Source organism: Equus caballus, chromosome 10 (assembly GCF_041296265.1).
Source record: "Equus caballus isolate H_3958 breed thoroughbred chromosome 10, TB-T2T, whole genome shotgun sequence".
NCBI classification, from domain to species: Eukaryota; Metazoa; Chordata; class Mammalia; order Perissodactyla; family Equidae; genus Equus; species Equus caballus.
Window position 1 is genome coordinate 47,578,509 of NC_091693.1, and position 23,929 is coordinate 47,602,437.

The following is a 23,929-nucleotide window of genomic DNA, read 5'->3' on the forward strand; positions in this document are numbered from 1 at the left end:
AATTTTGCCATATCACTACCTTTTTGTTGTTCTACCTTGTATAGCTACAGTTTCCAAATTGGGCTCAGTCTCTACAAAGAGCTAGGCCCCTCTCCCCATTAGTTTTTTCTTTATTTTGTTTTATAGATAATAAGACAATATATACTCATTATAGGCAATCTAGAAATACCAGAAAAGTATAACGAAATAAAAATAATGACTTAGCCATACTCATATAAGTAATAAATAAAATAAAATCTTACCCTTACTCAGATGCAGACACTGCTAATGATATTGGTGAATTGATTATACATTTTATATATATTATATATGTATGTATATGAATTTGGTTAGGTTTATACTGTATATAAATTTTGCATTTGGCTTTTTAAAAACATAAAACAAACAAGATTTTTATTCACATTATTTTTAATGCCTGCCTAATATTTCACTTTATCAACATTCCTTAAATATCAGGTGTTTAGATTTCCAATGTTTTGCTATTATATATCTTGCTAGTCTAAACATCTATTTTTGCACAAGCTTCATCCACATTTCAGGAAAATTTTCTAGAAGGGGAAAATAAAATCCCTTTGTACTATGACTTGGGTATTTTTGTGTTGATTCATTTCCTAGTAATCTGGGAATGTTTTTAAGCAAAGTATATTCAGTATATTTGTCTTGCAATTTGAGAAAAATCACTGGCAGGAGTCTGTTTAAAAATAAAATTTTGTTGTTTTATGCTCTGCTTCTAATATCAGTTTAATCCTGTTTCATACTTTCACGTCAGTAGGCGAGCCTAACGAACATTATTGTTAAGGGACAAAATCTCATTATCCTAACTCCAGACACGGATGCGTCCTTATCATGTGCTTCTCGAATGTGCAGTTTTCTCCTCTGGCACCTTGGACCATCCTGTTAACAGACCTCCTTTAAACAACAGGTCATGAAACTAAACCGCGATCTTTTTAAAAACTAGAGGCTTTTATAAGAACTCCATTTCTCGATACAACCCCCGGGTTTTCCCGTCCCCTCCGAACTGGCTCCTGCCTCCCGGCTCCCCTCCCCACCTCCTTTTTTAAACGCCGTATAGATTCCCACGCCAGCAAGTTAATACTCCAGTTTAAGAAATCTTGTGTTTGGCACCGTTAACCACTGAGGTTTCTTCTGCCTGCGGTTTGCGTCCTTTTGCGTTTTTGTTTTTGCTTTTGTTTTTTAAGGTTCTCGCCCATCGTTCAGGGACACACTCTCCAGGCGCTGCCCAGCCGAACCTCCCCCTTGGCCCCGCCCATGCCCTTGGCCCCGCCCCTTCGGGCCCCCAGCGTTCGATCTCCATGGTTACACGGCCGACGCGGAGAGCGCCCAGCTGCCCAGAAGGCCCCGGCAAAGACCCCGGGGAAGAATCGTTAGACACGGCTCTAGCTCTCGATTCCGGCCAAGGTCAGCCTCCTCGGGGCTCCGCGCCCTTGAGCCGGAGCTGTGCCCCGCGGGGAGGCGAGCGTGGGGCGGCGGGCAGAGCCGGGGCCGCCGGAGGATCCCGTCCAGCCTCGTTGAGACTTAACTGTCAGTCAGGACTCCTTTCGCGGCGCCGCTGCCGGCCGGAGGCGCCCTGGTGTCAGGTCAGACGTGTGACCCGCACTGCGCCGGCGCCTGCCCGTCTCTGCTCGGCGTCGCTCGTACCCGAGACGGCCAGACCTCCGGAGGCTCAGAGCGTCCGAGAGTGGGCCGGGGAGGGCCTGAGGGGGTCCCTGCGCGGCGCCCGACCGCGCCCGTGCACGCGCACGCAGACACGGACGCGCGGGCCTGCGTTCCCTCAGCGCTTGTGACAAGCTGCTCTTTCAAGCGCTTCACTTTGTCCCACGCTGCTTTAGCCGCTCCGTGTATAGAGCTCGCCTAGTCCTCGCGAAGACTCTAGAAGAAGGAAGTGTCCTGTCTATATTTCAGACGAGGAAACCGCCTCACGGAAGTGAAGCCAATGCCCAAGGTCTCAGCGAGACAGCGGTCGGGTCACGATGGAACCCGGGCAGTCTGGTTCTCCCTGACAAAAAGCCCAGCGCCCCCTGAGCTGAACGCTAGTGATGCCGAGAGTTAGCGTTATGTACCTGGGATTGCCTTTGTTATTCTCTACGTGCGAGGTTCTCCTGTGCTGCTCACTTGCCGATACACAGGAAAATCGGGAATCTCGATAACCATTGAAACCTACCACCTTTTCCTGGTTTACCGTAAATGGAATTAATAAGCAGGAGTTCATTTTTTTCCATGATGCGTAATTCTCATAGTATGTTTTGATTTTTTGCTTTTACGTTTTTAGTCAAGAGTCTAATCTCCAACTTGGATGTGCAGGAAAGACGATTTAGATGATCCAAGCAAGAATTGTCTTCCAAGAGTCTATTATAAAAGGTCATTTAGTGAATGTGGTGGGATAAGCATTTCCTCTTTCAAGCTGCACTCTGCCGCCTACGAAGAGGGTGTGGGGTTGCTCATTTATTCTACTCCCCCCCATACTAGTTAGCCTTTTTTTTAAAGTTTAAAAATATCATGAAGTTAATGTACTTTTGGTGGCCATCATCGTTTAAATAAAGAGGAAATGTCTCAATCATTTGAAGTTCCTATTGCTCTATCGTCAAAATCTTTCGTTTTTATAAATATAGAACTAACTAATGAAAAACAGGAGGGGCCTAGAAACTAATAAACACTAATAAGCTAATAGATAACATTATGACTGTTCACAAATATAGTAGTGGAGAAATCTACAGAGAAAAAATAATATATAATATATAAATACGATTTTTAAAAACCAACCATTGTTTTCTTTAGCCAGAATGCCTCCTACTCAGGCAGAAAGTGTTATAAAGAATATCATTCGAGAAATAGGACAAGAATGTGCCGCCCATGGAGAGATTGTTTCTGAAACTCTGGTTGCTTTTATGGTAAGAATGAATATTTTGGTGAATTACTGCTTTATTAAAAAATGTTTTTAAGTGGTGCCCATTTTCCTCCTAAAATTTTGTGAAGCTTTCCTAAATGTTATTCAGTTGGAAGCATATTGAAATCATCAAAGTTAGTGAAGACTGTTTTTTAAAAGTCTGCAAAGCATGTCAGTTCCAGATTTATAGAGACTGATTTAGAAGCTTGATGAGCTTCAGAAACATCAGTAGTGTCCTGTATTGGGGGGGGGGGGGGTGTTTTTACGTGTATTTTTGTTCACTCTTGTAAAAATTACTCGTTGCTTTGGTTTCTCTATTCTTGCTTTTGGTTTAACAAGTCACAATAAAAATACACTAAAATATTCAGTTTCCCAATCTAAAATCTAGCTGTTGCTTTTAACTTATTTCTCCATATAATCTTTCCAGCACCATCTTCAGATTTGATGTCTATTGCTTCCTTTCTTCAACCTCTGGTGAAAGTGCTGATGAGTTGGGTAATAAGAAAATCAGCCGAATAATCAACTCCTGCGTAATCAAGAGGCAGTTGTTTAAAAAATGGAAACATATTAAACTAATTCATAATAATATGAAATAAAATTATTTAATGGGCTCTTTCCTACTCTCAGGTGAAAGCTGTCGTCCTGGATCCAAGCAATGGCTTCAACATGGATAGAACCCTCATCAAAAGTGATGTGCAGAAACTTGTTAAGGTGATTATCCAACACTTCTCAAGGTTTGGATTATTTATTTACAATTCTAAATACAGTATTTGTGTTAGACATTATTGCCTTTAGCTCCCTGAAACAAAAACCCACCAAGTAGTGGGTGCAAACAAATGAGGCACTTACTTTTTCTCATAAAATAAAGTCTGAAGGTAAATAGTCTGCTTTTCCTGGCTTCTTCCTGCATATGGGATACCATCGTGCATATGGCTTTCATCCCATGATCGCAAGATAGTGCCTTCCTCTCTAGGCAGGTATAAGCGGGGTGGGGAGGGATAAAGGCAAAATGTGTGTGCCAGCAGGGTCTGTCACTTTCTATTCTGAAAATAATAGCTTTCCCAGAATCCTTCCCATCTGCTTACATTTATTGACCAGAATGACATTGCAAGTGAGCTTGGGACATTGATTTTTTCCTTCTTTTTTAGCTGAACAAATCTTTGCCCCAATCCAAATTGAGTCTCTGTTAGTAAGGAAGGAGGGGTATGAATACAGGCAGGTAGCAGCGTCTGCCACAGTATTTTAGAGACATCTTGTTATTAATCTAATGTTACATTAAGAACACTATTAATTGACTTGTCATATACTGTAAAATTACATAGTACTAAATTAATATTCAGATAATATTGATTCAATGTAATTTGTGTTTTTTCAATTCCAAAGGGAAAATTGAAGGCAAAGCAAAATAATGCACAGTTAGAAATGAAGTAGGTGTGCCTGAAAACCTGTTTTAAGAACTAAAGAAGGGGGGCTGGCCCCGTGGCCGAGTGGTTAAGTCGTGCTCTGCTTCAGCGGCCCAGGGTTTCGCCAGTTCAGATCCTGGGTGCGGACATGGCACCACTCATCAGGCCCTGCTGAGGCGGCGTCCCACGTAGCAGAGCCAGAGGGACCTACAACTAGAATATACAACTGTGTACTGGGAGGCTTTGGGGAGAAGAAGAAGAAAAAAAGAAGATTGGGAACAGATATTAGCTCAGGGACAATCTTTAAAAAAAAAAAACTAAAGAAGGCAGAAACTTCAGATATTGTTAATTTTTTCTTATATTTTAAGTTTGACTCACTGAATATGGGTGCTTAAATATTTACTTTCTAAATATTCCTAAATCTATTTCCTAAAAATTCAACATTACTTTTTTTCTTCTGGGTTTAATGATTTTAATTCCCTCCTTCACACAAAGGACCTGACGCAAGCTTTCCCAAGCTTGTACATGGTCATTTTCTGGGCTCAAACAAGTGGCAGAGACAATTTTCATCATCCGCCTCTTCTCCCACAGCAGCAGTTCGCATAGTGGGGTGCGGGTCTGTGTGCTGATGCTGGAGGGAGGGGTCAGGAAGAGCGTTGGGAGCTGGAGCCAGGGAGTGTGTCGTAGGATGACTGTGCAGTGGGGACTTCTTGCTTCTCCAGGGCAGCCTAGAGCTGGGTCTTTCTGTGCTGAGTTTAAATGTGGTAAAAGCCTGTTTTTAGCAGTAGAGGAAATGACTGATAATCAGTGAGAAATTTTATTGGAAAGCCATGGAGGAGAACCAAGGAGGGGCAGAATATGTTTTTCTCCTTTTCATGGCTCAAGATGAGTTTTTCTTTTCCCCCTAACTCAACTAAGTTGGAAAGAATTGAGCTCAATATACTTTTAATGTGACAGGTACATTAACTATCAATATATATCATAATTCAAGTGACAAAGATTGTTTCCTTTTTTCTCAATTAAAAACCACGTGGCTGAGCTAATCTTTGTATTTGTAAAGTCTATGTTTAAAACAGTACTTCTCCACCTGTGGGGCCAGGTGCACAGGTTCCATGCAAATGGAGTGTCCAGTGCTCACTCTTGCATTCTCCTCTCCATCCTCCCAGGAAGGCAGGGTTGGGCTCTCAGGGAGGTGGGCTGAGGGTAATGCTGCCAATGTGCCTGCGGCTGCAGATATAAAGCCTAAGGGGTGAGACAGGGAAGAGAGGGGTTGGGTGGTGGAGAGGAGAGAAGAAAAGAAAAATTCAGATTGATCATCTAATCTAAAGGGGCAAAGGAGAGAGGGGAATGAGCCATTACTGAGGGGGCGGGGGAAAGGGGAATAGGAGAAAACAGACAGAGGATGAAATTTTGAAACAGAAGGCAGGGCCAGAGAAATTTTGTGAGCAGAGGAGAGTAGCTGCAGCAATTTTTTATAAAATGCATGTTACCTCCAGCATCAGCAAAGGAGTGTTGTTTGAGGCTCAAATAAATAGTAATGAGGAGCTGTAGAAAAGCTCTAGGCAGGAGCAAGAGCTTTGTGGAACATTTACCCACATTCAGACTGCATAGACCAACCAAAATGTCAAGTTTCTTGTCTTCAACTAGACTTTTAGCCACCTGGATGTGGTGATATTGGTTACTTAGGGGAAATAACTTATTCCTTAATAAGTGGTGTTGGTTGGGTAAACTATAAAGAGTGAAGTCCTCAAAGAGAAAAATAATAATAAAAGGCATTATTGGTAGGTAAATATCAGAAACTATTGCTTTGATGTTTCCCTTTATTTTTCAAAATAACTTTAGGAAATACTTCTAAGTGTTTCAGAAAATATAACTAGAAGTACTCATGGGATATTCTTTCCTAGCATTGTGTGACTCGGCTCTTGGATAATAAAAATCCATCCCTGGACACCATTAAGATGCAAGTCTACTTTGATATGAATTATACAAGTCGAGGTAACATATGTCTACCTATGTTGATACCCTTTTTAAAGAGAGTCATATTTCAGGTAGTAAAGACTTCATTTGGTTGATAATGGAAAATTTAATTCTTTTGTCTATCTTTTGAAATTGTTTCCAACTTTGGAGAATATAATAGTGTTGGAAATGCTAAATGAGAAAAACACCAATGGCCTTTGTGAGTGTTAAAAGTAAATTCTGATTATTAGACCCATAATAATTGTGTTTCCAAGTTTATTGTGTTTTAACTGTTATACTACTAATACGTAATAATTAGAAATTAAAACAACCAGCCCATTGAAGTTAGAAGTTTTTAATTTGTTGATTTTTTTGTTTCTGGTTTATGTTATTGTCTCATAATGTCTCAAATTATGTAACTTCCCCAAACTGAAGTGAATAATGGGAAATTTAAGTTTAGAACATATTTTCTTATGTATATAGTTTAATGCATGCATCAAAGACAAACTGGAAACCTGAAAAAGGAAATAAATTCCTCTATGGACTAGACTGCCTCTGCACTACGGAAATGCAACCATTATTAACCATTGGTGATTTTTGTTGTATTTTCTTTTTTCCCCTCTGTGTATTGAGCTTTCACTTATGCTACATACATAAAATCACATATCTTGCTTTTTTGCTTAATAATCAAATTTCAGAGTAATAAATATCAGGGAATTAATGACATTGTAATTTAGATTTTTCTTAATTTGCAAACATTTCAAGTTGTTTTTGTGATAAGATTATAGATATGACTTGTGCATGGTTGATATGTTGGTTATTGCCCTTGTAATAGTAAAATAGGATGTCTTATTGAATTAGTTGCAAGAATTGTACTGCTGGTGAATTGTGGCTCCTGCACAAGTAAGCCTAGAACTTATCATGTCACAGGAAGAAGAGAGAAAGATACACTTTTTTTTTTTCTTTGGGGAAGGTTGGCCCTGAGCTAACATCTATTGCCAATCTTCCTCTTTTTGTTTGAGGAAGATTGTCCCTGAGCTAAAATCTTCCTAGTCTTCCTCTGTTTTGTATGTGGGATGCTGCCACAGCATGGCTTGATGAGCAGTATGTAGGTCCGTGCTTGTGATCTGAACCCATGAACCATGGGCTGCCAAAGCAGAGCACACAAACTTAACCACTATGCCACTGGGCTGGCCCCAAAAGATACACTTCTTGATGCAATTCGTGTTATCAGTAATACTATTCAAAAGAAATGTATCTAGAGCTAAAATAGAAATACATGTAATTGAACAGGAATATTTACACTATGTATATGCATATTATATGTGCTTACATGTAGTATACTACATGTACTTACATATAGCATACATGTATGTATATAGAACATGTATTTATACCGTATATATTTACAATATATATTATAAATTATCTTGTATACTTTCTGCTTAATTGGGATATTTTAGCCCTGATATTTCTGTTTGGATTGTCTGCTTAAAGTCATACGTGTTTTGACAAAGTGTGCCATTTACATCACTGTCATAAATCTTTCCCATTAAATTTTTGTCTCGAGGTTACTTGCTGGCCACTGTTTTTTATTTTGACTGTAACATGTTAATAAAATACTTGTTTTTATGCAGTAGGATGCTATACCCAAGCTATTTTTTCTCTTGTCCTGCTTTCTTATGTGAGAAGAATTCTAAATGTCAAAATATATGGAATATTGTCCTTTGCCAATTTTAGAGGAATTTCTTGAAGAGCATCACCGAGTTCTGGAGTCTAGATTAGGCTCTGTTATGAGAGAAATTACAGACAACAGAGCATGTGCTAGAGAAGAATTGGAAAGCCTCTACCGAAAGATCGTCAGCTATGTGTTACTGCGCTCTGGGCTCGGATCCCCCACAGATATCAAGATTGTCAGAGAGGCAACAGGTAACAAGTAGACATGATTTCCATTCCATAATGAAAATATATGAACATTGTGGCTTATACAATGTGTTAAATTACAAGTGTTGATGAAGTTTCATTTTTATCTGAAAAAAAAAATCAGCACAAATAAGAGGTTAAAACTTACCCAGACTCCTTTTACACTGTGTATCAACTCTAAACCTCAAGTAGCACCTCTGGAATGTGAATATTGTTAGCTTTCTTAGAGCCATGTGTCTCTGGGGGCCTGTTACTTCTCATTAGAGAAACACTGGCAGTATGATTAAGAGTACCCAGAGTGGGTAATGAGGACTGCTGGAAGGGAGTTTCATATTGATGAAAGGAATTGTCTCGCCTAAATGGATGATGGAAAAGGACACCATTTTATCTTCAGGAGATACTTGCCACTTTAATACTTTAAGATAAGGAATAGGCAAGATCTCTAACCTTCCTATGGCTTTCTTCCATAATTATTTTAAAGCATCAGTTTTTCTACTCAGAGCCCTAATTAGAAAGCTTGTTTTAATGACCATTGCCAAAAAATTACTGATGGGTGCTTAATTATTGAAATTAATTAATTATAATTATTAATTTATTGAAATTAATTTCAGTAGCCCAGCTTTGGCATGTGATCAATTTTGCTGTGTATTCTGTAATCAGGTATCAGAAGTGTAAAGAATCATAGAAGTAACTATGAAGACCGGCCTCGACTTTCTGCTGAAAGAAACATGATTTAAATTCTGATATCTTTATGCTATCATTTTGTTGTCATTTTTGTGGTTGGTTTTAGCTGCCCTACAGAGTGTGTTTCCTCAGGCTGAGCTTGGGACATTTCTAACTCTGTCTAAGAAGGACAAAGAACGCCAGCTGAAAGAACTCACCATGATTGTTACTGGAATTCGTTTATTTAACCGAGACTGTGGAAAGGGAGGAGAAGGCATTGATGACCGTAGGTATATGGTTAGGTTAATTCTATAGATTATGCAGGTTTAAAATTTAACTTGCATGTGAAGAAAATAACACCCAGTACACCACTGGCATTTTTAGATTTAAGATTTGTGGTTTTGATTATACCTTAGGTAATGTTCATAATGTATAGTGATTTTTTTTTTTTTTGAGGAAGATTAGTCCTGAGCTAACTACTGCCAATCCTCCTCTTTTTGCTGAGGAAGACTGACCCTGAGCTAACATCCATGCCCATCTTCCTCCACTTTATACGTGGGATGTGTACCACAGCATGGCTTTTCCCAAGCGGTGCCATGTCCACACCCAGGATCCGAACCAGCAAACTCCGGGGCCGCCGAGAAGCAGAACGTGTGAACTTAACCACTGCGCCACCAGGCCGGCCCCTGTATAGTGATTTTTAGTTTTGCTAGGGCAAGACTTTAAGTTTTGTGTACTGTGAAGCTAGTTTGGGAGAATGAATCAGTGAAAGAAGTGAGGGGGCCTGCCCGGAGGTCAACCTCCCCAATTCCCTGGGGCTTTGTGTGCTTTACTCCAAATCAGATAACCAAAGGGAATAAAACTCCGTGATTTAGAAAATAAAAAGCCTCCTGAGAGCAGTTGCTGATGCGGTTAGTGGAATGAAGAGGTCCGGGAGGAGCTGTCTGCAGATCTGTGAATTCAGGAGCCTTGGCTGTGCTGTTATATACTTACTCCTTTCCCTACCTGAAGTTTGAGAGTGCTCGTGAACTATCTGGTCAAGGACCTACCAGTAGAAGTTGCTTCCTCGTGGACTGGGTGCGCATATAGGCCCACCGATAAGGGGTTAGTTAGTGGCTTCTACCAGATCACTGATCTGGGACACTAGGGTAATTTTTTGCCTTTTAAAAGCTGTTCTAAAAAGTCAAATTCCCGTTCTTCCTAAAGTTCCCTATCTTCCTAGACTATTCTGTTATTTTTCAGTATCCCAGTCAGTTTCTCAAGTTGCACACCCTTTTTTCTTTTTTACGAGTAGAAAAGAAGACATACAGAAGGAGAGGGGGAGTGGTCTTTGCAGAGGCGCTCGGTCAGTGGCACAGGATACCAAACCTATTCTTTAGACTCTTCTTTCTTTTAGTGGCAAAAGCTGATCTGCTCTAACTTTTGGTTGTCCTTCTGACAATAGCTTTTGTTTGGACAGGTGTTTTTTTCATTCTTCAAGGTGCGGGAGCTGTGAAATACATGCCTCATTATTATTTATTTGGCTGAGAAAAAAAAACCTACTCAATGTTCAAAATATGACCACTTTCTAGGCTTTCTTCTTAATTCTTTTTAGATTCCTTCATGTCTTTCTTAATATGCCTTTTAAACCAGTGCCAGCTATTCTCCATGAAGCGATCCCAGCCACCACTCAGCATATTGACTCCCAACTTCAGATTGCCCAGGAGCAGGCATACCGCTACACAGCCATCCTTGAGAAAGTCAGACAGAACCCGCTCATGAGTGTGCAACTTCAGCCGTATATGTTAAAAGAGGCACTGTATAATGTGCGACAATATGAGATCTTCCTTCAGATCATCTTGGTGAGCTAATGTCATAAGATCTGGGCTTTTCCATAGAATGCAGCTTCTTCATGTATTATGGGGCTAAAACCAAAGGTAGAATGAGGTCATTGATAAAGGAGACGACCTTAATAACTGCACAGTTTCTATTGCATCTGTAGGAACTAAAATAGAAGTGGGGAAGTTGGATTTTGATTTTAATATATTGATTTTCTAGTTGTTTATTCTCTTTGGCGCTCCATCGCATGATTGTTGTTAAGCAGTGGGATGTGTGTATAGGTAAGTAATACTGCATTGTTTGTTTTAATTCAGAGCAAGTGTCTAACATGTTGTTTGGCAGGTAGTTGGCACTCAAATAATTTTTATGTAATTGTTCTTACTGTAAAAACTGGCAGAAAAGATTTTTATTTCTGATGTTTTTAGATCTAATGAGCAAGCCAAACAATATCCCCAGAGTTGGAAAATATGGTAAAGTGGTGATTTTAAACGTTTTTTCAGCAACAGAGCACTTTCATTCAGTTGGAAACTTACTCAGAATCCTAAAAGTATAAGACAGATATTTAGATGGAAAGATTGGAAGACCTTTTCACCAAGGAGCATCCCCATGCCACCCTAGGGTTCCAGGGAATACTGTTTAACTACATCATGACAGCAAGCTATGTTCCCCCTGGTCACTGGTTTTTTCCCCCCAGCTTTATTGAGGTATAATTAACAAGTAAAGTTGTAAGATGTTCGAAGTGTACAATGTGATGATTTCATGTACCTACACATTGTGACAGGATTCCCCCGAGTTAATTGACACTTCCATCCTGTGGGTCACTGTTTACCTTTACACAGCCTCTGCTTTCCAACAACCATGATACTCAGAATCAGTGGAGCCATCTTTTGTATGTGTGAATACTAAGGTCTTGAGGGGTAGAATAAGATGTATTCTGGTCATCTCTTCTTTTTAACTTGTATCTTAATGGCTTGATACTACTTTCGAATGTACTTGATCTGTCTTCTCTCCTTACCTCCACTGTGGAGAATAGGAAGATAAACATCCAGGTGACATGACTTCATTGCAACAAACTAGGAGTGGTCCTTACAACTGACCTACTATCTAATTGCCTTCAGAAGGGAGACTCTTAATCAACTATTCCAAACCAAATCATTCTTTAGGGTAGATGTTCCCCTAACATTGACTTGTGGCTATCAACCTTGTGTAACTAGACACATACTAAGGATTTTTTACGTCAGTTTATCTTGAAGTGCGTACAGGTCCACAGGAATATGACCTTGCATTCACTTTTGTCATCTGCGTTCAGAAGGGATATCATCATATGGTATCTTTTCACAGCTTGTAATTGTGAATCATAGTCAAACAACTAACTGACAGTCTGAAATTCTCACTGGAGTTCTCACTCTTAGAGCTAGACGGACAATGAGTAGAGTGTGTAAGTGATGAGTGTGGGCTCTGCAGCCAGACTGCGTGGGTTCTAATCCTGACTTTGCTACTTACTAAATCTGTCTTTGAGGAAGTTGCCTAACTTCGCTGTGCCTTGGTTTCCACATCTGTAAAATGGGGTTATTGATAGTCTCCACTATGTAAATAAGGGAGAACAGTGCCTGGCACATAGAGCTCAATAAATTGATGATGATGATGATGACAACGATGATGATCCTGCTTCCACCAGTGATGTTTATTATTACCATCATTATCATTGTGAGAGCTTTACCAGAACAGCTCTGATTTCATTTTGGTAGAGGCACAAACTGGAGAGTTCTTATTTTTCTAGATAATATCTTATTTCCAAGGCCTTTGCTGCTCATATTATTGAGAAAGGTAACTCTGATCTTAGCACTCATCGTGACTAGTTCATACTAATTCCAGTCAGGGTCAAGATGAGTTCTCTTAATTTTCTGACATTTTGCTGCTTAATCAGAGTTTCTTTTTTTGTTGTGTTTTTTAACTATTCAGTCTTCCTGCGTGGATCTACCTTAGTTATGGTTAAGGTTGAGTATTACAGAATCGATATTAGTTTAATCAGTATTATCTCTAGGTTATAAAATATGGCAATTTTTGTTTAGCTCAGAGTTTTTCTTATCTGTGAAGTCTATGGATAGTCTTAAAAATTTTTTTACATTATCTGAACAGATATTAATATAATTTTTTGAAGTATTGATTTGAATTTAAAAATTTCTTCTTTTGCCAATGCTACATTCTGTTTATGCAAACATTTGGAAAATCCACTTATCGCCTGGGTAAGATAGTAAGTTATTTTCTTTTCTTTTGATCAAGACATTATCTGCTGCAGTCAACAAATTCAGATATTCTGGAAGAAAAAAGGCGGGGTGATCACAGTCCTGATGGCAGTCTTAGCTGAGAGAACAGAATTCCATCCTCTGTAGGCTGTTGAAGTGCAAGGCAGTCACCAAAGAGAGAAAGCTGCTTATTGTTACTGTGCAAATAAAAGTAGACACAGAACATTTCCTAAAATGTTTAAGTCAAGACTTTTGTAGACTTCCTCCCCCGAGCTCTGTTTGCAGGGCTCATTCACAGAATAGACAACACAGGACTTCCTGATTTTTTCTGATACTGCAAGTAAAAAATCAGTTAGGTGGAATCTGTGTCTTTTTTAGACTTGTTGAAAGACATCCATGGAAGAAAATATGAGGAACTCATAAACTGAAAAGGGAGAGGGGAGGACAAGCAGCATGCTGGGATCACAGGCTTTCCCCAAGCAGTTTTTGACTGCATTATGAAAAAAACTTTTTTTTTTTGAGGAAGATTAGCCCTGAGCTAACTGCTGCCAATCATCGTCTTTTTGCTGAGGAAGACTGGCCCTGAGCTAATATCCATGCCCATCTCCTCTACTTTATATGTGGGATGTCTGCCACAGCATGGCTTTTGCCAAGTGGTGCCATGTCCACACCTGGAATCTGAACTGGTGAACCCCGGGCTGCCAAGAAGCAGAACGTGCAAACTTAACCGCTGCATCACCAGCCAGCCCCATGAAAAAAACTTTTTAAGTGATAGCAGGCATTCCTAGAGGACTAACTTTATTATTTTTTTCACCAACAATCTCATTAGAAATATCTTTTTAAGTGTCAGGATGCTGTCAAGTTCATGGTGGCAGATACATGTTTTTCAAAATGTGGATTTTATCATTGGCAACAAAAACTATTGTTTTCCTGGAGTGACAGACTTGTTTCATCCACACTAAAGAAAATATCTGCCAAATAGCTAACACTCAAAAATCATAGTTTTTCAGTTGTTATTTCAAGTAAAAGTGGTGTTCTGTTGTTGGAGGGGAGAAGCTAGTTCAGTTTGCAATTCAATCATGTAAATATTTTCCTCAAAAGAACTACCCATTTTAATATGCAGTAGAAGAATTTTATATGTACTTTCCATTTTATCACACTGAGTATTAGAAAGCTGTGTACTTAAGGATCAAGATTTAATAAAATTAATACCTTTTACTGCATCATCATAGCTACTGTTAAGTGAAACTGGATTTTTAAAAATTGACGTGTAACTGACATATGACATTAATTAGTTTCAGGTGTACAACATAATAATTTGATACATGTATATATTGCAAAATGATCACTACAATAAGTCTAGTTAACATCCTTAACCTCACATAGTTACAAATTTTGTTTTTCTTGTGATGAGGACTTTTAAGATCTACTCTCTTAGTAACTTTCAAATATACAATACAGTATTGTTTACTATAGTCACCATGCTGTACATTACACCCCCAGGACTTGTTTATCTTATAACTGGAGGTTTGTACCTTCTGACCCCCTTCACCCGTTTCACCCACCCCCTCTTCCCCTGCCTCTTTCAACTACCATTCTATTCTCTGTATCTGTGAGCTCAGTTTTTAAAAAAATTTTTAAGATTCCACATGTAAGTAAGATAACACAATATTTGTCTTTCTCTGTTTGACTTATTTCACTTAGCTTGATGCCTTCAAGGTGCATTCATGTTGTCACAAATGGCAGGATTTCCTTCTTTTTTATGGCTGAATAATATTCTGTTGTGCTTACACGCTACATTTTCTTTATCTGTTCATCCGGTGATGGAGACTTAGGTTGTTTCCATGTCTTGACTATTGTGAATAATGCTGCAGTGAACATGGGGGTGCAGATATCTTTTCTCATGAGTGTTTTAATTTCCTTTGGATAAATACTCAGGAGTGGAATTTCTAGGTCATATGGTAGTTCTATTTTTAATTTTTTGAGGCACCTCCATGCTGTTTTCTATAGTGGCTGTACGAATTTACATTTCCACCAACAGTGCACAAGGATTCCCTTTTCTCCACATCCTCGCCAAAACTTATTTTTTGTCTTTTTGATATTAGCCATTCTCACAGGTGTAAGGTGATATCTCATTATGGTTTTGCTTTGTATTTCTCTCATGATTTGTGATGTTGATCACTTTTTCACATACCTGTTGGCTATCTGTATGTCTTCTTTGGAAAAATGTCTATTCAGATCCTTTGCCCATTTTTTAATTGGATTGTTTGGGATTTTTTGCTATTGAGTTGTGTGGGTTCTTTATATATTTTGGACGTTAATCTCTTATCAGATACTGTATAATTTACAATATTTTCTCCCATTCAGTAGGTTGCCTTTTAATTTTGTTGATGGTTTCCTTTGCTGTGCAGAAGCTTTTTAGTTTGATGTAATCCCGTTTGTTTATTTTTGCTTCCGTTACCTTTGCTTTTGGTATCAAATCCAAAAAATCATCACCAAGACTGATGTCAAGGAGCTTACCACCTATGTTTTCTTCTAGAACTTTTATGGGTTCAAGTCTTATGTTCAAGTCTTTAATCCATTTTGAGTTGATTTTTGCGTATGGTGTAAGATAGTAGTCCAGTTTAATTCTTTTGCATGTGGCCATCTAGTTTTTCCAACATCGTTTATTGGAGAGACTGACCTTCCCCACTGTATATTCTTTATTTTACTCCTTTGTCATAAATTATTGACCTTACAGGTGTGGGTTTATTTCGAGGCTCTCTATTCTGTTTCGTTGATCGATGTGTCTCTTTTGATGCCAGTACAGTGCTGTATTGATTACTATAGCTTTAAAATATGGTTTGAAATCAGGAAGTGCGAAGTCTTCATCTTTGTTCTTCTTTCTCAAGATTGCTTTGGCTTTTTGGAGTCTTTTGTGGTTCCATACAAATTTTAGGATTGTTTGTTCTCTTTCCTTGAAAAATGCCACTGGGACTTTGATAGGGATTGCATTGAATCTAGACTGCTTTGGGTAGTATGGACTTTTTAACAGTATTCGTTCTTCCAATCCGTGAACGGGGAATATCTTGCCATTTATTTGTGAGGTCTAACTTCACAGCTAGAATTCTACATAGTTGTGAACAAGTTCTTTTTGGTAAAATTAAACAGAATGATTACTTTAGGACATTATCAGAAAAAAATCAAGAAGTTCTGCATGCCTACTCTGTGAATGGATCCTGCAAACAAGCTTGGGAAGGAAGTCTAGAGTATCTTCAGTTCTAGGTTTTAAGAAGTGTTCTGTCTTGAATGTAACTTTTACTTTGGAGAACATATGCAGATTTATTTCTGTTTCTTGTTGCTGTTGCACAAATCAAAAAAGACTTTAAGGACTGCATTTTCATATTTGATTCCTAAAGGAAAACTAACAAGGGGGAAAAATAGTCTGTGGAGTAGACAAGAGACCTACTAGGTAGGATAGATAGTATTATATGGAAAAGTAAAGCAAGAGGAGGGGAGATGCTGAAAGAGTAGAATGGATACGATCAAAACAGGATGCACATTGAATAAAAAGTTTTATTAGTTGAAATACAGTAGTAATATTTGCTGTTTCTTATGAAGTAATTATTTTCGTCATTTAAAAATAGTCTAGTAAAGCATATAATTAGGCTACAGATACTGAGAACTCGAATGCACTTTTTTTCTCTTCAAATAGATATCACAGTTTTACACTGTACTGATAAACCCAGACCATTGTAATTTCTGGTCACATCTTAGGCAGTGCACATACTGGGTAAGAGCTGGGCTCTGTCCTCAGTTGGTCTGGGTAGAACCATGATTCTGCCCCTTCTTAGCTGTATATCCTTGGGCAATTTACTTACCTTCTGTAGCTTGGTTTTCTTATTTGTAGTTAATGCTTTTTGTACTTGTGTTTCATATGGTGCTTAGCACATAGTATGAATAAATGCTAGTGATTATTTCAGATTCAGCATTTAGCACTTTATTTTCGGATTACTATTGTTGTATCAGAAATATGCTGTGTTTTTTCAATCCTTAGTTTCTAAGATTTTCTTCATTTTTTTTCACTTAGAAACATTTGCCCTGAGTTAACATTTGTTGCCATTCTCCCTCTTTTTTATGACTGAGGAAGATTGCCCCTGAGCTAGCATCTATGCCAGTCTTCCTCTATTTTGTATGTGGGTCGCCACCACAGCATGGCGATGAGTGGGGTGGGTCTGAATCCAGGATCTGAACCTATGAACCTGGGCTGCCGAAGCAGAGCACATAAAACTTAACCATACGCCTCAGGGCTGGCCCCCAGATTTTCTTCATTTTTGAATGTAATTTTTAAAAATCTTGGCATCAAAATAGTTTTCAGAGGAACACTTCATTAATTGTATCATGAGGAATGGGAAAATAACAGCTATACAAAGTTGTGTCATAGGATTCACCTCTCGGGAATGCAATTATGCTGGATATCAAAGAATACTTTTATACATTTGACAAAAATTATAGCCATTGTGTTTCAAAAGGTTCATCCGTCCAACAGATACTTCTGGAACACCCTCCATGTGTCAGTGCTGTTCTTGGTCTCGGGGTGCCACGCAGGACACACTCTCTGCCCTCACTGAGCTTACCTTCAAGAGATGTAGGGGGCAGGTGGGGTTTAAAACACAGAAGGTTTTTGTAGTGAAATTATAAAAATATTAATGCAAATTATATTGTCTTCACAGTCAGATATAATTACTTGTGCTCAAGAAGTGGAAATGATGATAAAGAAGTTAGGAGCCCAGCTGGAACAATTAAAAATGATTGTAAAATCAAAGACAGCTGTCCCGACATCACAAGTCTTTGTAAGTATTTGTCATTAACTTCGACCTTGTTTAAGGGCAAATGTACTTTTGAGTTCTATAAAATTGAATTGGAAGTAATTATAATTATTAACTATCAAGTACTAAAACTATATTAATTTTATACAAATTGATCCTGTTTTTTATGGTTATTTTATAGTAATAGTATATTATAAGTTGAATGAGAGGATTCCTTTGGTAGGTGATTGTTACTTTGTTGCTTATGGCAACAAAAATAATCCATGGGGTGATTGTTACTGAAGTGTTGCCTATGGCAACAAAAATAATCCATGGGGGGCTGGCCCAGTGGCACAGTGGTTAAGTTTGCATGTGCTGCTTGGCAGCCTGGGGTTCGCAAGTTCAGATCCTGGGCACAGACCTACACACCACTCGTCAAGCCACGCTGTGGCAGTGTCCCATATACAAAGTAAAGGAAGATTGGCACAGATGTTAGCTCAGGGACCATCTTTCTCAAGCAAAAAGAGGAAGATTGGCAATAGATGTTAGCTTAGGGCCCATCTTCCTCACCAAAAAAAAAAAAAAAAAAAAAAAACCAAAGTAAAAGAAAAAAAGTAATCCATAGTGCAGTGTTGAAAATGTGTTCACAGTAGCTAGTTAGAAATTACCTCCAGCAAAGAGATGCTATAACTTGTAACCTTTCTGCAAAGATAGATAATAATCACTTTGTTTACCAGGCCTATACTTACACTGACTTTCTGATTATCTGTACCACTTTATGGGCAAATCTGGTAGCCCCAAAGAGGTATAAGATGCATATGCAGTATTTTATAGAGCATTTTGAGGCTCTCATAATTTTCTGTAATCATTCTCAATACTTCATTTTAAAAACCAAGAAACAAAAAGCTAAGTTGTTTAATTTATAAGTAGGGCCTGATTAATTTTTTTGTTTGTTCTGTAAGTTAGTGAACTTTTATATGAATAAAAAACATTTATCTCACTGACCAAAGATCTTTCACCTGCAGCTCACGAGGCATGCCCCAATTAGCGTCTCTACACTTTCCAGATTTTTGAGTCAAGATTAAGGAAGACAAATCTAGTTATAATAAGTCATATTTAGCTTTTTTGGAAAAAGAGGATATTTTCTCCTTGATATTTTTTTTTTTTAAGATTTTATTTTTTCCTTTTTCTCCTCAAAGCCCCCCGGTACATAGTTGTATATTCTTCGTTGTGGGTCCTTCTAGTTGTGGCATGTGGGACGCTGCCTCAGCATGGTCTGATGAGCAGTGCCATGTCCGCGCCCAGGATTCGAACCAACGAAACACTGGGCCGCCCGCAGCAGAGTGCGTGAACTTAACCACTCAGCCACAGGGCCAGCCCCTTCTCCTTGATCTTTTGAGGTGAAGCGTCCATGAATCTTTCTTAGCTGATCAAGTGTGTGTGGCTTTTTTGAGTAAATTAATTTTATGACAATCATCCCCAAATAAAATGCTTTGAAATAAAATGCAAGTTTATTTTCTCATAATTTTGGAGTCCAATTTCTCTCTAGATTCTATTATCTAACTTCGTGAGACTTTCACTTGTCTTAAGGAAGAATTAATTTCTGTATAAATGAAAAGTTGTATTTATTTTTGAGAGTACAAGGATCTATAGTTTTATTAAACAGTTAATGTTTTGCACATTGTTTTCTCTTCTGCAGCCCATCTTCATTGCACTTTCCAATCTGTGGACCAGCTTTCAGGATGAAACGGTTTTGATTAGTGTCCTCAGTAATTTAACTAGTCACCTGGAGGCATTTCTGGGTGCTCATGAACTACTTTTTCCTGAGAAAGTACTGCGAGGTCTTCTTGATGGAGTGACTGTGAAAACTGATGTGTTTAGAATGAGAGAACAGATGGGTAATAGGAATCATCCATTATTTCCTCTTGCTTTTAAAATTCCCTTTGGAATAAAGTCACTCTTTCGTTTTAACCTTTTCACGTTATATCTTTCTGATAAAATAGTATCTTTTTTGATTACAAAAGTACTAATGGTCATTATAGAAAATGTGGAAAACTGAAAATATGTAACCTGAATATTTTACTATCCAGCAATAACCATTTCTAATGTTATTGTTAGTATTTTGGCCAACAATGGTTGTCTGTGGTTTTGTGTTTGTGTTGTAGTCTTACTGATTTTATTATTGATTTTTAGTAGAAAAGGATACTAATCCTTGCTATAGTTATTTCAAATAAAGCTCCTTTTCTTTGAAATATTTGCCATGTATCTACCTCATATTCAGGTTGAAATTTGTAAATAAATCAATTTTATCCCTGTAAAATTGAGCTTATTTTAGGCCCTTTAAGAGGGTATTCTTATAGGAAGTCTGTCTTTATCGATAACCTTCTTTTAACGTTTTTGGTCCCTTCTATCTTAGTTAAAGACAACTTAAAATTCATGAGAAATGCCAAAGTAGAGTCTGGGACTTGAGTTATTGCCTAAAAAGAAAGTTTTTCCAGAAAATAGATAATTTACTCTCTAAATTTCCTTTTCAAATTTGATTTTTGTAAAAGTGAAAAATAAAAGTGTAGTGGTAATTTCCATTCTTAAACTAGTAAAATACATAAAATCTGGAAACCAAATCAAAGAGACTCAAAAGTATCCTTCCAGTTAAAGTTTTTCCTATTCATTTTTCTTTTCATTAAAACAGCATGTCTAAGTAGATAGTAGCTCAACCGTATGGGCAAAACAGTTTACTTGCACCTGGTTTAGACGTGTCATTTCCCACCATATATCAAAACTTTTTATGCACCAGAACACTATTTATCAAGTGACTGCACCGGTGAATGGGGAGACCTAATGTTCTTTTGAAAGAATTTAATTTACACTTGCCACATCTCATCACTGTTTGGGGCTTTCAGGCTTATCAGGAAAAATGAAGGAAGGTTTATTTTCTCCAAATTATGCATTTACTTCTGGTTGTAGCCACAACGTCGCTGTGTATCTACTGTTTGTATGTAGAGGCAGGCAGAGAAGTGTAGGTAGGATTGCAAAAGCTACGAATCTTGGGGATCAATGTTTTATAAATGCACGTTTTTATTTGTGTAAAAAAATTTAGTCAATTTAACTATCAAATGTAAATAGATCAACCAACACTTGGAAGAATTTTTTGAAAGTGTAAAGAACAAAGATTGTACATCTTGTTATCAAAATTAGGTTACTAAGAGATATTTCCTGACTCTTTCTGCTCAGAACGTTCTCAACTGACTCAGAAGCAGTAGTGTCAGTATATAAGCACCGTATTCAGAGTCTTTTGCCAGCTAGTAGAAAGAGCTGCGCCATCTTGAATGAAGTTGATCTGTCTCTATTTTAGTCACATAGCAGCCACTCTCTTCCGCTTATTTCCTTCCGTTGTTTACTCTTCTCATTGAATAAGTTTTTCTTATTTTCCTTTTCATTTTAGAAGATAGAGTAAATGCAGAGGATTTCAGAAAACTGGAATGGCTTTTCCCAGAAACAACAGCAAATTTTGATAAATTGTTACTTCAGTATCGGGGATTTTGTGCTTACACATTTGCTACAACAGATGGTCTTCTCCTTCCAGGTATAGGGTTGTAAATAATATTACTCCCACTTCCCCATTTTTTCTTTAAATGAAGTGCTGTCATTGTCATTTATTCATTTTTTAAAACTTCATGGGATCTGATGGTGAGCAATGAAAGGAGCTACAAAGATGATTCAGACAAAGTCTTCATCTTTGAGGTGCTCACAGTATAATCTGGTAGACTGAAATAAACAAGAAATTATAGTACAGATGATAAGTGATGGAATGCGTATATAATGAAACATGGATGCTACAATGTCGTAAAAGAGGGCCGACTCATATGCCCAGTGAAGGATTCCAGAAATGTTAGATGGCATTACTAAAATATATCATCTTCAAAGTAATTACTTGAAAGAGCAACACTAATTTGACTGAGATGTTTATTAAAAAAAATTCTTTGTCACTTTATGGTTATATTCTATTAACATAGATCAGGATTTCTGTGTAAGTCAGATGCCTCTAAAGATATGGCCAGTATTTTATCAAGTACAATTTTTTATGATGTATTTATTACTAGAGCATCTCCAAAACAAAGAGTGAATCAGAAATTATGATGAAATAAATTATTATCCAAAAAGTGCCTTGTGAATTGGGAATAACAAGAAGTCAGTTAGAGCTAGAATGAAAACAGTTTGATGACATTGTTTTTTTGTTTGCCTTACACCCTTAACCTCCTTCCTTTTCTTCCCTCTTTGTTATTTCTTTTGTTGTGTTTCACAGTTGGGTGGTACTTTTTTATTCCAAAGAATGATTGAGATTGTGTGTATATACAGGCTAGAGAATATACAAATTGACTCATTTTTTATGGTATTAGATTTTTTCATAATGGGAGTAACAGACGGTTTACTGTGGGGCCCTGAGAGAATAGTATTATTCTAAGGCCCTGGGAGGGTAACTGTACTGAGGAGAAAAGTTAAGAGCCGTGAAGTAAAAAGTGATGGAATGTAGATGGTTTTTTGCTTTTCTTCTCTTTTCTTCTTTTCCTTTCCTTTTTCCTTCCATCTTTCCTCCCTCCCTCCCTTCCTTTCTTCCTTCTTTCACAACGAAGAAAGGAAGGGAGTCATGAGAGACACAAACAGGGACGTGGGGTGATGACAGAGGTAGCAGGATGTAGTTGAAAAAGCTTTGGGCTAAGATTCAGGAAAGCCTGCTTTCCAGTCCCAGTTATACCTGGGAACTGAGTGAACTTAGGAAGCTTCAGCAAATCTCATGCCTGCTGTGGACCTCAGTTTCCGTGTCAGGAAAAGGAGAGGGAACAACTGGGAGGTCTGTTTGGTCCCTTCCAGCTTCCACTATGATTCTAAGAAAGAGAGAAATAGAAAAGTAGAAGGGCTTGTAGGGCTGAGGGTTTCAGAATCTTCTCCGAATAAGCTAGTCGTGACTACTTTATTTCTGTTTACTACATTATTTCTACTTACTACAGTATTTTCTGGGCAGGAGCAACCTGCACTACCTCAGAGGAATTCTGTAGGACTTCCCTCCTTCCGTGGGGGATGCAGACCACATGGCTTAAATCCAAGGTGATGCTGTGGCTTCCCAGTCAGGGTCCTCTTCAGATGTCTTCCCTGACTATTGCCTACCACTCTTTCCTTTCTCACTACTCCAGCGTCACTGACCTTGTTGCTGTTCTTGAACGTTCCAAGCCCATTTTCACCTCAGGAGCCTCTGCACTTCAGAGCCTTTGCACTTTCTATTGCTTCTACTTGGAAGCTCTGTCCCCTAGGTAGCTACATACCCTGCTCCCTCTTGTTATTCAGCCTTTCCTGGTCACCCAATTTAAATGTCAACCTCACCCTTCTACCTTTTACTATGTGTTTAACCTCCTTTATTTTTAATATTTTTTCTGAAGCACTGATCACTTCCTGGCCTATGGTATATTTGTTGATTTGTTGTGAGCAGGAACTTTGTTGTCTTCTATATTCTCAGTGCCAAGAACAGGGTCAGTAAATATTTGTTGAATAATTGAAAGAATAAATAAATAAGACAGTATTGCTGTTTCCTATATAATTACCACAAACTGTGTATATATTTAATAATCCATATTTTATGTAGTATCTTTTGACAGGGAGAAATACTTTCTAACATGCGAATTTGCATTTTGGAAAAGATGTCCCATTTTTGTAGTTCCTACAGATTTTTTTTTTTTTTGAGGAAGATTAGCCCTGAGCTAACATCTGCCACCAATCCTCCTCTTTTTGCTGAGGAAGACTGGCCCTGAGCTAACATCCGTGCCCATCTTCCTCTACTTTATATGTAGGACGCCTACCACAGCGCTTGCCAAGTGCTGCCACGTCCACACCCAGGATCTGAACTGGTGAACCCTGGGCCGCCCAAGCGGAACATGTGCACTTAACTGCTGTGCCACTGGGCCGGCCCCCAGAATTATTTTTAAAACAGTGCTTATAGTAGCATTTAAGAGGATTTGAAAAACCAGCCAGATGACTAAGTGGCTTCTCATAAAAGACTTGTAAACATCTTATATCTGGATAGTGAAATATTTTTATACAAAATCCTACTTTAAAATTTAAAAATATATAAAATTAATTAATTTGTTATGAATTTAATATAAAATATAATTTAACAAAATATATAATTTAAAATTGCTAATTGTAATATTTTAGCCAAATTAAAAAAGTGATATGTTA

General features: G+C 38.1%; 1 protein-coding gene across 10 annotated transcripts in view; it reads left to right on the plus strand.

Annotated features, from left to right (window-relative positions):
• The first annotated feature begins 1,275 nt into the window (after window positions 1-1,275).
• CFAP206 (cilia and flagella associated protein 206) overlaps window positions 1,276-23,929 on the plus strand; it is a 31,932-nt gene continuing 9,278 nt past the window's right edge. The window contains exons 1-11 of one of the 10 annotated variants that reach the window (XM_070223545.1): window positions 1,292-1,419; window positions 2,291-2,379; window positions 2,797-2,909; window positions 3,533-3,616; window positions 6,213-6,303; window positions 8,005-8,193; window positions 8,978-9,136; window positions 10,483-10,691; window positions 17,627-17,746; window positions 19,401-19,599; window positions 21,144-21,284. In XM_070223545.1, the coding sequence (XP_070079646.1) occupies window positions 2,337-2,379; window positions 2,797-2,909; window positions 3,533-3,616; window positions 6,213-6,303; window positions 8,005-8,193; window positions 8,978-9,136; window positions 10,483-10,691; window positions 17,627-17,746; window positions 19,401-19,599; window positions 21,144-21,284 (1,348 nt within the window). In that variant the 5' untranslated portion in view covers window positions 1,292-1,419; window positions 2,291-2,336. Of the gene's footprint in view, window positions 2,258-2,290; window positions 2,380-2,796; window positions 2,910-3,532; window positions 3,617-6,212; window positions 6,304-8,004; window positions 8,194-8,977; window positions 9,137-10,482; window positions 10,692-17,626; window positions 17,747-19,400; window positions 19,600-21,143; window positions 21,285-23,929 lie in introns of all 10 variants that reach the window. The other 9 variants (XM_070223543.1, XM_070223546.1, XM_070223544.1 and 6 more) reach the window with 9 other exon arrangements.